This window comes from Centroberyx affinis, unplaced genomic scaffold (assembly GCF_046629955.1).
Source record: "Centroberyx affinis isolate AG114_WGS23_722 - 3 ecotype Tasmania unplaced genomic scaffold, CSIRO-AGI_Caff_v1 ptg002167l_1, whole genome shotgun sequence".
NCBI classification, from domain to species: Eukaryota; Metazoa; Chordata; class Actinopteri; order Beryciformes; family Berycidae; genus Centroberyx; species Centroberyx affinis.
The window spans coordinates 428,097-441,210 of NW_027280480.1; the positions used below are offsets into that span (position 1 = coordinate 428,097).

General features: G+C 40.9%; 2 protein-coding genes across 3 annotated transcripts in view; one reads left to right on the top strand and one right to left on the bottom strand.

The window, feature by feature from the left end:
• scaper (S-phase cyclin A-associated protein in the ER) overlaps positions 1 to 4,099 on the top strand; it is a 59,884-nt gene extending 55,785 nt beyond the window's left edge. For both annotated transcript variants that reach the window (XM_071532148.1, XM_071532149.1), the window contains 3 exons: positions 2,014 to 2,205; positions 2,858 to 2,906; positions 3,282 to 4,099. In XM_071532148.1, coding sequence (XP_071388249.1) covers positions 2,014 to 2,205; positions 2,858 to 2,906; positions 3,282 to 3,379 — 339 coding nt within the window. In that variant the 3' untranslated portion in view covers positions 3,380 to 4,099. The remainder of the gene's footprint in view (positions 1 to 2,013; positions 2,206 to 2,857; positions 2,907 to 3,281) is intronic.
• Positions 4,100 to 6,273: 2,174 nt separating this feature from the next.
• On the bottom strand, positions 6,274 to 11,256 carry isl2a (ISL LIM homeobox 2a). Its single transcript, XM_071532203.1, has 6 exons — positions 11,173 to 11,256; positions 10,465 to 10,654; positions 9,735 to 9,994; positions 8,815 to 9,101; positions 7,453 to 7,620; positions 6,274 to 7,011 (listed from the first exon to the last, which is right to left on the bottom strand). The coding sequence occupies exons 1-6, from the start codon at positions 11,228 to 11,230 to the stop codon at positions 6,895 to 6,897; spliced, it is 1,080 nt and encodes a 359-aa protein (XP_071388304.1). The 5' UTR covers positions 11,231 to 11,256; the 3' UTR covers positions 6,274 to 6,894.
• Between the last annotated feature and the right edge of the window lie 1,858 nt (positions 11,257 to 13,114).

The window sequence follows — 13,114 nt, forward strand, 5'->3', positions numbered from 1 at the left end:
GCACTGGTGTTGCTCCTCACCTGGGAGAGGCCTGGAAAGTTGGCAGTGGACTTGGTTTCTTTGTAACCTCCAGTACGTTGCTGCCACCAGGCTTTGTTTTATGTCTTTCTGCATCAGGCACTTGAGGGTGGACAATTTGTTTAGGCAGCTGAAGATGGAACTCTGCATAGTGGAGGATTATGAGATTGCTGGGTGATTTGTGGGTTGGATCTCCTCAGAGCCCGAGCTTAAACACCCAACACTTACTATGGTGTTAAATTATGATACCTAAACCATAAATGTTCTGGATTATAATATTCAGCAGCACAAGAATCCACAAGAACAAATGCATTTTTTTTTTACCTTTCTGCTGAACCATGGTTTTGACTTTCTTAATTCAGTAGCCTAAATTTATGAGCACCCGGTTGCCAGTTTGTCTTTGGGCCGTGTTGCAACGGAGAAGATAAATAAGATGATCTAGGATTTAGTGAAAAGTAGTATCAAAATGCTGAAACTACACGCACTGAAAATAAGCAGCTCTGCTTTTGAAAACATCCAGAGCCTTCCTTCCTTTTTTTTTCCTCTTCCTTCAGTGGATGAATTTGTCCAGTTAGTCCAACATTCCTTTGTGAAAAACACTTATTGGGTCAGGGAAACCATTGCTCTCCCATTGTTATGCACGCATATTCACAGTATCGGCTCATCTTGGTCATGTATTCCTTCGTTCGGTGCTGTACATTTGCTCTTTAATACAGACCACAGCAAAAATAAATTTGACCATAATTTGAAATATTCAACTAGCTGAGCTGTGGTTGATTTATCTTGCTAGAACCTAAACAACTTAAAAAATGAACACATCATTTGCAAGTTAACACAAATTCAGTGCTCGTCATATTTTTAAGCATCTATAATCCATTCAAGTATTATTTTGCGTAGACCTGTTTCAGCAGAGTGTTTGACCTGGCCAATGTGCGTTCTTCAAACAAATGATAATAGGAAATGGCACGGTTTTGCGGCCCTTTGAACGCTGCTGTAGAGGGCAGCTTTGAGAAGCTTCACCTTGAACTGATAAAAGCAGTGAATTATCACTTTGTTTATCTTGCTGTTAAAACTCGGAGTGCATTATCAAAGGAGAACGCAACGGAGGAGTATTACGAAGTGTATTTTTAAAATCTTGTAAATCCTGTAAATTTATGCCACAGTGTCCGGGGGACCTCACCTCGCCCTTCTGGTTTCCATTGGGGTTGAGCCCCAGTCCCGTTGGCTGTACCTGTAAAGCAGTGGGGTGTTTTTTCAGCCAGGATTTACTGTGCTGACCCCCTGGCTCTCAAAGGAGCGCTGATGGTCTTCCCAGGCTCAGGGGAGATGCCCAGAGCATTAGGCCGGGACCCCTTCCTTTGGACCAGTCCCCCTTCTAATCAAATGAGGCTGGGAGTGATTTGGTTTTAATATTGGTGGCCCGGATGTGATGGTGTGTGATTGACGGGCTGTGGTGAAGGGGAGCAGGATGTCGGCAGGGTGAAAATTCCATTAATGGTATTGCTCATTTCTTAAAGTGGGGGTGGCCGGGCTGCGGCGGAGGTTCGCTCACCCTGCCTTTCACCCCCCACCCCACCCCCTTGCACCCCTCTTGCACTGTGAGTGCCCTCTCAACCTGATCTGCACTCCTGCGGGACAGAAATAGGCTTTTGCACCGAGTCTGATTCCACGTCTCACAGCGGCAAAAGTGAAATTTTAACTATAATGACATCAAGGTACTTTCATCCATATTTCTCATTTCCCCCTATTTCACAACAGTGGTGCTGGTGGTACAAAGGAAGAACAAAACATCCCATCATTGTGTTTTATAGCCTGTAATTGTGTGGTGGGAGGCTGTGCCCTCCAGTTCTCCTCCTAATGGCTGTTTGTGTGTTGTTTTAGTGGCAGATTTACATGTGGGAGGGGCGCAGGGCGGTGATTTACAAGCAGCAGTGCCACTGACTGGCTGCCTGGCCGGCTGACTGACTGACTGGCCCTGCTCTGTGTGTGTTCCAGGTGATAGTGCAGTCTGGCCGGCAGCCCAGCGTGCTGCAGAAACTGTGTCAGCTGCCCTTCCGGTACTTCAGCCACCCGCGCCTCATCAGAGTGCTCTTCCCCTCCCTCATCTCGGCCTGCTATAACAACCCCCAGAACAAGGTCATCCTGCAGCAGGAGATGAGCTGTGTGCTGCTAGCTACATTCATTCAGGTAAATCTGTTAAGGTTTACACATATACCTACACACATGCACACTCACACCATAACTGAAGAATTCCATGATTTGCAAATGTGTAAATAAAATATCCAAGTATGAATTTCAGCACATCTTTCACATCACATCATAGGTTAAAAAACCCTCAGTCCTCTGCACTGGCTGATATCAGCTTGTTCATCTCATTCCTGGTGAACATATAACAGCCGGGGCTTTTACAAAGATAGATGGCTTCCTCCACAGTGGATTTACCTGCCACTGGTTCAGCTGCCAGTAAACAGCTTGTCTCCTTCATCTCCCTCTGACAACATGCCCCTCACTGTTCTGCAACCACCACTGTTTAGACACAGATTAACTTTCATTCAAAGGGAGACAAGCTATTGTCATTTCTTTCAAACAAAGCAGTAATGCATGGTGTCCTGCCCTGATGCCCACATTGTTGAGTTAACCTCAAGAGCATTCCTCGGAGTAAAACAATTTGATCTATGATTGTTTGTCCCGCTTTTTGCTGAGAAAATGTAGTTTGTTATGTAAATTACCGGAGAGAAGAATTTTTGTAGTAGTAGCTGTAAAATTATGCCAAAATATAGTATTGGTTCTTTAGTGTAAGGCTGCATTATTTAATTACTCTAAATCTTAATTCCCTTAGGACTGTGCCTCAAGTGAGAAAGATCCACACAATAAAGCAAAGCAAGGTGGTAAGTTATTCTGGTAAATTTATCAAGCACAACAAAAAAAAAAGAATGTATTGTAAATTTCACATTTTTTTTTAACTCTGTAAATTGCATTGGCTTGAAAAAGTGTTGCATCTCACCTAAAAATTGATGTTTTTGACTCGCAGCTCCTCCGATCTCTTTTCAGTAGTACTTGAACAAAATGTAATGGAGCCTATAAGTGATGTACTTGAGTATTATGCGATAACAATGCCATGAATGCCTCTCAGCGCATGAATGCTGTTGGACAAATTATTTAATAAGGGCTCGTTCTGTGAAATTCTGAATTCTGTTTTAAAACGATCAAGAATTTCTGTTGTTCACGCAGTATAATTGCTCTTCTCTGTCTCCCATACAAAGCTTCCCAGCCACTGGATTACTGTGAGTTGTCGAACCGCTTTCCAAGAGATCAGTGGGACTCGGCGCTGCAGTTTTTCCTCAAGAAGCAAGAGGAGTAATGGAGTCGCACACTGTCTTCACAATGGATATGCATAGTGTAAACACTACAAGAGAGACTGAGACATGGAGATCCACTCTGCTTAATTTTTTCCCTTTTGTTTTTTTTCCCCTTTCCTTGACTTGAGGTCCGCACATGGGTAAAAAAAAATTTCTTCCAAGTTTTGCCAAAACATGTAAAAATCTTAGAATTGTCAAGCCTTATCCTGTGTTGGTGTACTTGTTATGTTTTCTTGGAAATCATTCATTGATGTTCATGGGGAATTTGCACAAAATAGCTGTTTGTATTTTGCGTCTGCAGTTCTGACACACGCACAACTATTCCATTCAGTGCCCAAACTAATCGTTTGTTTCTGTCTTTGTTTCTGTTGTGGATAGAAATAGATACATGTCAAAGCAGTGATAATCAAAAATTAAAACATTTACTTATACTGTAATGATTCATTTACCAAACATTTCCATCAATACTGTTTGTGTTAATTTATTAAATTTTCTCATCAGTTAGAATGTGAATGGCCTGACCAGAATGTTATCCCTATAGTTTACATAGTGCAAGTTTTGTACAAGTTACATGGCCTGCCCTGATTGCTGATATGTGTTAAGAGTTATATACTGTATGTTTTTCATGTTCTCATATTTCCTTGTTACCGTTTTTCTTTCTCTGTGGGGAAGCACTTACAGATTAATATAATTTATTAAGTAGTTTACCTTTATCTGTCTATCACATCAAATAAATTACTTATGGTGATGTATGTTGTTCTCCAAGTCTTTTTTGTATAAAATATGCAGGTTTTAAGTAATTTCTTTGGTGTGGCTCTGTAACACTTAACAAATAGCATGTTTACTTGACACATCACTGCTCTTATTGTGTATGGCCTGTTACAAGTCTTGTACTTTTGACAACGAGGCCCCTAAAATTAGCACATCTTTATATTAAATAGGATTTATGAGATGGGGGGAAAAAACAACGTGTAGAATCAAAATCCATTACTAATCTCAAAGTTAAATTGTTCTGAAAACATAAGAGCTGGTGTAACTTTTACATTTACACTCTGATGAAGGATGCTTACAAAATCTATCTACAAGTTTCAGTTAAATTGTAAGGAAATTATTATGAAGAACTTTTGAATCCAATTTTGTGCGCCACCTGATTTTTTTTTCTAACTGCAGTTAAGCCTAGCAGTCTTCACGCCTGTACCTGTGCTGTGGATGTGTATCACTTTTCGACGTCTGATATTAATTTATTTAAATGGTTCATCACTGCAGGCACAATGCTGCCTATAGGTCCTGCACATGCAAATTGAAAAACAATAAAACAAAAGAATCTAGGCATGCCTCTGAAAAAACAAAATGTGGATCTCCAAAACTGTTCAACTACGCTTTCTGCAACACTCGAGCCATCCTGTAGCTGTAGCCTTCAGCCTACTGGAAGTTTTTTGGGGTGATGTGTGATGATGTTAACATTTTAGACTATTTAATGCTCAAATTGCATCATGTCAGGTGTGTAATTCCCCTAGCGAAAAATCACTACAATATCCCTGTAATATCCTTGTAGGGATTTAAAGTGTATGGTACTCAGTTGACATAATGGAATTTCATAGTATTTTATCTCCTATGGTATCATTATAATATTCATACAGGATAGTCCTATTAGTTTACATTTTTGCTGTAATCTTCTAAAATCTCTTATAGAATTATAGTTATTTTTGTGAGGGTCTTAAGCAGTGTATAGTCTTAATATAACATATTGTTCGCTGAACACGGTTTCCCTTCACTGATAAAAGTTGATCCTCGTCAACAAATTGTTGAGGTGTAGAGTGTCGGTCCCGGCTTGACCCTCGTGCTCTCGTGTCCAGCGGCTATTTGCCATTCGGGATTCCTACTGGAATGAAAATAAACTCAAGACACGCCAGGATGCGTCCGCGGGCTGGGAGTGGGAGTCTCCTCCGCTCCGCAGCAGAGACACAGAGAGGGAGAGCTGGGTTTTGTTGTGGGTCCATTCAGTGTATCGTTTGCAGGTGATGCCAGATGGAGATAAGGGGCCGCCGCTGCCTGTCCTCTGTCTAGACTTGTAACCATGGGCGTCAAGTAGGTATGGCAAGGTACAACACTTGCCGTTTGCCTAAATAAGTCCATTCTTGTAATGGAGAGAAAACATCATGCAAATAAATATATTTGAAAGGTGTATTTTTAAAAAGCACATCAGGGAGCATTTAGGACCAATAAAACCTGTAAGATTTGTGCGTCTGTGCGTGATAGTTCGGTGACCTGTGTGTCAGTTTATCACATTGACCGAAAAGGCTATAATAATATTTTGTCAGTCATCATCAGTCACTGCTCCACTTGGCCCCAGACACTTAGTAAATATAAACTGGTTTCGAAATTTCGGTGGCAAATGATAGGCTGTTATTTGCAGGGACTACAATAGATTTGCAAGGATTATATTTGTTATGCCTTAAGGGGTTTTAGTGAATTTACTGCCCCGCTTGCAACTGGTAGGAAGGCGGACGCAGCGCATCAGGCTTAATATTTGGCAATATTGAAATTGTTGTTTTTCTAATTGCTGTAGGCTATGTCCGGACATGTGTCAAATAATTTTTGTGGGAGAGCAAACATAAGATTTATTTTGAAACAGCCTTCACAAAACTTTCCATATTCTAGGATCTGTTCTCATGTTTGTATAAATTTAGAAAGTCTTCCAGTCTACACTTAAAACACAGTGTCACACATTACGAGCAGTATAGGTGCGTTATATATTTACCATAAAACTGATTTATTTTGCCGAGAAATATTTTTTCTGAAAGTTTACGCAACAAATAGATTTTGCATGCAATAATCAGTTAGACATATATGGTTTTATTGATAAGATCAGCTATGCCCGTCTTCATAATAAATAACAATAACTTATTCTCTTGGAAAAAAAAACAATCCGCATCTCATTTGTTTCATTAATTTACAAGAGTCGATATTGAATCTTCTTTACAAATCATGCACATCTACACAGATTGGATTCTGGGCTCATACGACCTGCTAAACATAAGAAATAACGTTCAGTCGTCCAATAAAGGCTCACGGGCAGCGCGTGAATCCCACAGCACATTCCTCACGTTATAGGCTACCTATTAGTCCAATCCAGGCTTGGTTTGCATTGGCATCATAGAAGACTGCAAGGTGGCTTAGAGACGGTCCCATAACTAGAAGTCCTATCAGCCAATCCATCAACAGCTGTGTGTCCTGCCGAAATGTCCTTGAACAAGACAGTGAACTCCTGCCTGCTGGATCACAGTGTCATCTTAATTAAAATGTAAATGCAATAGTCATTAAACGCCAATCCTCGAGTTTGGGTCACGTGTTGCACACTTGAGAAAAGAGACGTATCCTCAAGCATAATCCAGCCTGGTCCTGTTCCTTATTCTTCACTGATGATTTGTCACTGATGCTCAAAGAGTTCTGGGCGCGTCCATGCAGAATGGACGCGTGTGCGCGCGCTTACTGGGCCCCAGTGAACTTCACGGCCTCACGTGTCGATGGGGCTCGGCACCATGCTGTTGGGTGTGTCCGGTAACTGCGACGACAGCGAGGTCACGTCGCTGCCCGAAGAGTTCCCCATAGAGCCCGATTCAGAGAAAGACACCTGCCGAGGGAAACGGGGGGAGTCGTGTCAGTTCATAACAGACACTGGGGAAATATATTTGAAATTAGGTGTTTTATTTTGTAGAGCTTGGCCCAAGAAACAACTTGTCTGCACTTTGGATCTTATCAAAATGCATGAAAAGTTTGATATATAATCTTTTGAACTAGGGTTTTGGGTTATAATATCATGATTAAACCATCACCTTAATCTGTGTGCATCTCAATTAGCCTATTCTGATTTTTTATTTTTTTAACTGCATACTCTCTCTCTCTCTCTCCTCTCCTCTCTCTCTCTCTCTCCTCTCTCTCTCTCTCTCTCTCTCTCTCCCTGTGTGTGTGTGTGTGTGTGTGTGTGTGTGTGTGTGCGCGTGTCTGTGCAGGATAATGTATAAGCCATTCACTTCATTCACTTTGTTTTTCTGTGTTGTTTTTTTCTTCTTACCAGCTGCTGGAAGGCGGGCTGGTCCAGGTCGCTCTGCAAGGCGAAGTCGCTCAGTGTTTTCCAAGGCGGCTGGTAAGTTTGCACCTCCACGGGATTCCCTTGGACGGTGTTATCGTGACGAATGGGGCTGCCTGCCACCAGAGGGGTACCTGTCAGGCCCTGCAGATTCTACGGGGCAAACCAAAAACATTCAGTTAGCTCACCTCTTGGCCAGGGATGGAGCCTTGAGGGGGAAAGTCACTTCAGGATAAGGGGTTTTCTGCTGTGTAAGAGCAGTGATGCAGCGGTAAATAAAAATGCGGCTTAAGTAGGCCAATCATCATTATAAGGCAAACAACTACCAGTATACACAAATAAAGCAATTAGCCTACATTTTCAGAAAAACATTGACCCTATCACCGTTTAACTTACTCATATAAATTTACATCATAAAAATGTAGCCTATGTCAGCCTATAAAAGATGGGTAAACTTAATTCAGCAAATAAAAAGTTGGGTTTACCCTCCACCACATTCTCTGCCATTGGCCCATTAAGTACACAAACATCTCTGAATGATTAAAAATAGCCTCGATTCGCCATGACAATCAGTCGGTCGGTGCATGAAATTAGACTGGAATAAAGTTCAGTTCAAGTCAGGTCAAGTTCATTTATTTAGCTCTTCTTCACAAGCATGTCTCAAATGACTTTATAGAGAATGCGCCTATAGATCCAACTAATCAACAATTAATCACAGAACAATATGAAACAGCAATAAAATGTAATGACAAGCAATGGTTGGTGCTGCCAGTAACGCGTTACAGACATGTTATTAGTAGGCTAGTGTAACAAATTTCAATTTCAGTATTTTTTTTATTTATTTGTTTACATTTAGCCTATCTAAAAAAAAAGTAAGGCGTTATTTTTGTTATCAGCCCCTCTAAATGAATTTTCCGATTATTCGTCGTCCTGTCATGGTTTAGATAGGTCCTAACTGAAGTTTACTTTGTCTGGGCGGAACTCTTGCCACTGCGTTAGGCTATTTATTTATTTTATCGAGCAAAAGCATGACAATAACACTGGACATCAACGCCATTTGATTACGCCGACCATTCACAGGAGAGGGTGTTGAGTTATCCCAATTTTGTAAGATAAGATAAGCAGCAACCACCAATTTTGGGGGAAAAAGTAACAAGTTGTGTAACGAATTAGGGAGTAATAAGGAGGGCTAGCCCAAAGCAATAAGTTAGCATTACTTTTGAAATGATAAACGAATAATAGCCTATGTAGGGTATTACATTAGCCTACTTTTTTTTTTGAATTTTTTTGTTTGTTTTTATTTTAGTGCAGCCATGCATGAACACCAGATAGACTGCATCAACTCACGGTCTTGTCGCTGTGCTGCTGCTGCTGGAGCTGCTTCATCAGTATGGATCTCTTCTTGTCTTTGCAGCGCTTGTTCTGGAACCAGACGCGGATGACCCGGGGGCTCAGGCCGGTCATCTCCACCAGTTGTTCCTTCATCAGAGCGTCCGGCCTGGGGTTGGCGTTGTAGCAGGTCCGCAGGGTGTGGAGCTGCTTCTCGTTCAGCACCGTCCGGACCCGGGTGGTCTTCTCGGACTGCTTGTGGACGTGGTTTCTGTGATGAGGAGGGTGTCGAACCGAAACCGGGTCTGAGGTGAAAACAAACCAGCAGCTTTAATCTATTGTTTTGAAAAATTCGATTAAATAATAAATAATAGGCTAAATCACCATTATATACCGTGCAGTAACCCTGTAGGCTAGAGCTGTAGTAACCCCATACATTTTAGAGGGATTCTATATAACCTATATAGCAATATTATAGTGATATCATAGGACATTAAAACAATATCATAAATTACAAAAAGTCACTATAAACTCACTATTGAGTAGGCTACCACAGAAACACTCTCGCCTAAGTCCTTAGCCTATAGGAATATTATAGAAATAGTGATTCTTAATACCAGACCCAAAATCATTTTCAAGGTAGCACACATAGTAATTCTTATTTAGTCGACTTTTATTTTAATTTCCAATTGATTTCTGATCGGCCTCAAAAATCATAGAAAACTTTGCAGGGATACGTTAACCTGTTGGACTGTTATGCATTTGTTATTGCACCTAGGTTATAGCATAATAATAATAATAATAATAATAATACACTGATTTAGGCCAAGCCACACACATGGTCATTTTCATAGTAAAATTGGGTAGTTACAGAGCTCTAATGATAGCCTATAATTTTCCACAGGTTTAGAATAATGGCCCAAGCAGCTTGCTCCTACCTGAGATGTGCAGCGGTCTGGAGTGAATGTTCCCCGGGCTCAGCGGGCTTCCTGCGGAGGCCCGCTCCGCCAGCAAGCCGTGATCGGCCCGACACAGCAGCTCGTCGTCCCGCAGAGAGAACTCGTCCCCCGGCAGCAGATGCCTGCTGCACACCGAGCACCGAAAACACTCCATGTGGTACACGCTGTCCCGGGCTCGCATCACCAGGTCGCTGCTGCAGAAGCCCATGTTACACTTTGCACATTTAATGCCAAATAACCTGAAAAGAGCGATGGAGAAACAATTGGTCTCAGTAGACTTATAGGGGTTTGAATGAAATGGATTTGATGCCGCTGTCAGTTCAAGTTCAATTCACAAAAATTCATGACAAGATTCAATTCAGAGGATAAAAAATGAATTGCTGCGACAACAAACTTATTTAGGCCCACAGTTCAATGCACATTTGCGCGCTTTCATTTGCACATCCTACACATTGGCTCTGCATTTGAACTGGACAGTACTGTGGGTGAAATCTTTGTAGGCCTATGAAACTCTTGGTATGCTCTGTATTACAGCAGCTCTATTTATTGTAGTGTAAGCTATATCTGCATGCTCTCTGCTTTTTGCCATCTCATCTCATGTCATCTCATCTCAGTTAGGCTATCCTCTTTTTATACCCCCTCCATTTTCTCTTTCTCTCTTAAAAAATTCTGGAAAGGAAAACATTTCTGTATAGTGAACAACTCCTACCTTACATAATCTCTTTTACAGTACGTCTTGCCGTCTCGGACGAAGCAAGTGCAGGTCTCGTCCAGGTACTGGCTGCACTCCGCACACTTCAGGCAGGCTGCGTGCCACTCCAGGTCCGGGGAGACTCTCAGGATGTACTGGTCGTGTATCTGACTTCCACAGCCCACACACATTGCGATTCCCGACTTCTCTGCGAGAGGGGGGATGCACACATTAATGCAACACTGTGCGCTGTTTTAATCCCCAGACATCCTTGTTAAATCCCCTCCACCCCTTCCACCCAACGAGAAAACATGTAACAACTATAGTAATCCTGTTATAAAGTTTAGAAGAATGCTATACAAATATCACAACAAAACCAATACCGTGTATTATAAGAAAATATTACAATGAGGTCATAGGAGATAAAAATACCACAAAGTAGCCTAGGCTACGATAGCCTAAGTGTCACTACAAACTCACTACTGAGGGACACGATATAAGTTACTATAAGAATATTAAAGGAATATTATAGTGATTTTTCGTTAGGGCACGTCTGTTTAACATGTCTTTCGACATTATTCTGCACACCTCGATCTCTCATTGAGCGATTAATCATGAAATCCAAAGCATTACAGACTACGGCGAACAGGAGATAAAAGTAGGCTATAAGATAAAAACAAAACACAAGAATAAGTTAGGAATGGAAAGAAGAGGAGTATAGCTTACTTTTGGAATGATCCCCCATATCATCCAAGAAAGAAGAATTGAGCAGGATATCCACCATACAGGAGAAATAGCCCTAGTGCAAGCCGACAGATGGAGGGAAGGAGTGGGAGAGGAGACCGTCCCGTCCCGTCCCTGCTGGGTGATAAACTTGTATTCCTCGACCGAGAGAGAGGTGGAGAGAAAACAAAGTCCCTCGACCAGTGACGTCTGCAGACCTGGACCTGTGTGAGTCCGGGGAGAGGGTGCGATGCAAATCTCCTCATGGACCCCTTGTGATTTTTTTTGGCTCGTGTGACTGAATGCATATAGCCTAGGCTTTTTTTTTTTTTTTTTTTTTAAATCGTGTCTTTTTGTCCTGAAACAGAGCAGCGCCTGAGCATTTTGAGATCAACTCGATTGCCTAAATGAAAGCAACTGGCTTTTTCTTATAACGAAAATGTGTAGTTATATTCCTATAAGGACTTGCAGTGTTTCTGTGATGCTCAATAGTGAGTTTATAGCGTCCATATTGTGCTTGATGGTATTTTTCTTTTTAAATCTCCTTTGGTATCACTATAATATTCCTATAATATTCGTAGAGACGTTTAATGTGTCTACGGTACTCAACAGTGAGTTTATAATAACCTTAAAATAGACCTGCTTTATGTTATTTAAAAAAATCTGATGGGATCACTGTAATATTCCTATATAGGATATTGCCTACATTTTACAGTTTTGCTGTGATATTTGTATAGGATCCTTTTGAGCTTTGTTACAGGATTACATAGTTCTGGGTAGCCTATGGGTTTCTCTAAACCATACAGTTGTGAATGAAACAAAAATGTAAAGAAAAACTAAATATAGGCTAATTTATATGTTCATCTACATGTGTTCTTGTTCTTGGTCTTATGATGATGATGACCATTATTATTAGTATTCTTAGTATTATTAGTAGACTATTATTATTATTAGTGACTGAATGACACCTAATATTTCACGGTTATTCCCACACATTCTATTGGTAGAGAGCCCTCTACTGGATGAGGATCACAAGGATCAGTAAAGCCTAAATGAAGGCTAAATCTGATTCTTTTGTGTGATTATGGATTATCCAGATTCGTGGGCACGTAAGTAAACACCTGATTCGAGATATAACCGACTACAATATTTGCACTTCATATATTTGGTGTTTGATAGCAAGATAGCAAGGCCGGTAGAGCAAACAAAATCTAGGAGTGCCCAGCAATGTTTCTCCAAAAATGTTTGTCTATTAGTTAATAATGTTGTTCATTAAATTTGTTCATAAGGCCTCATATAATCTACTAAATCAACCTTTAATAGTTTACTATTACCTGCATATCCGATACAAACACACACACACACACAGAGAGAGAGAGAGAGAGAGAGAGAGAGAGAGAGAGAGAGAGAGAAAGAGAGAGAGAGAGAGAGAGAGAGAGAGAGAGATGCAACAAAATAAGCCAGGCGAGTGCGCAACAAGAAAAATGTTAGACTTTTTTTAAACAACGTTTTTTTTTTAGCATTTAGATGGTTTTGTGCACACCATATAGTCCTATAAAAGTTTTCAATATTTAATTTTGTTCTGCGATTACAAAGACTTATGTATCAGTTCAAAATGAACTTCAGATAAACGTAAGTAGACCTTATCTGTTCACATGCTTTTTATACACATCAGTCTCACCAGACTTTAGTTTTCGAAGTCAAGCAATTCTGCAGCGTTTCTACACCATAGGTCTAAATTTATGAAGAGCCATGGGCGTAGGCAGCAATTGACCATTGCGGGGGACAGATTTGACTACTGGGGTCCGGGGGCATGCTCCTCAGGGGGATGTTTTTCCAAAAAACAGCTCTGCAATACTTATTTCTAGTAACTTTTAAAAAGGCTATCTGAAAATAAAGAAAGAATGACTCAGGTGCTAAGTGACAGATCAGACTTTATGTGTTG

Coding starts and splice junctions, on each gene's coding strand:
- isl2a (XM_071532203.1), bottom strand. CDS start 11,230: ATGGTGGATATCCTGCTCAATTCTTCTTTCTTGGATGATATGGGGGAT. Junction 9,102..9,734: donor CAGACCGCTGCACATCTCAG/GTAGGAGCAAGC, acceptor TTTTCACCTCAG/ACCCGGTTTCGGTTCGACAC. Junction 7,621..8,814: donor AGCAGCACAGCGACAAGACC/GTGAGTTGATGC, acceptor TTTGCCCCGTAG/AATCTGCAGGGCCTGACAGG.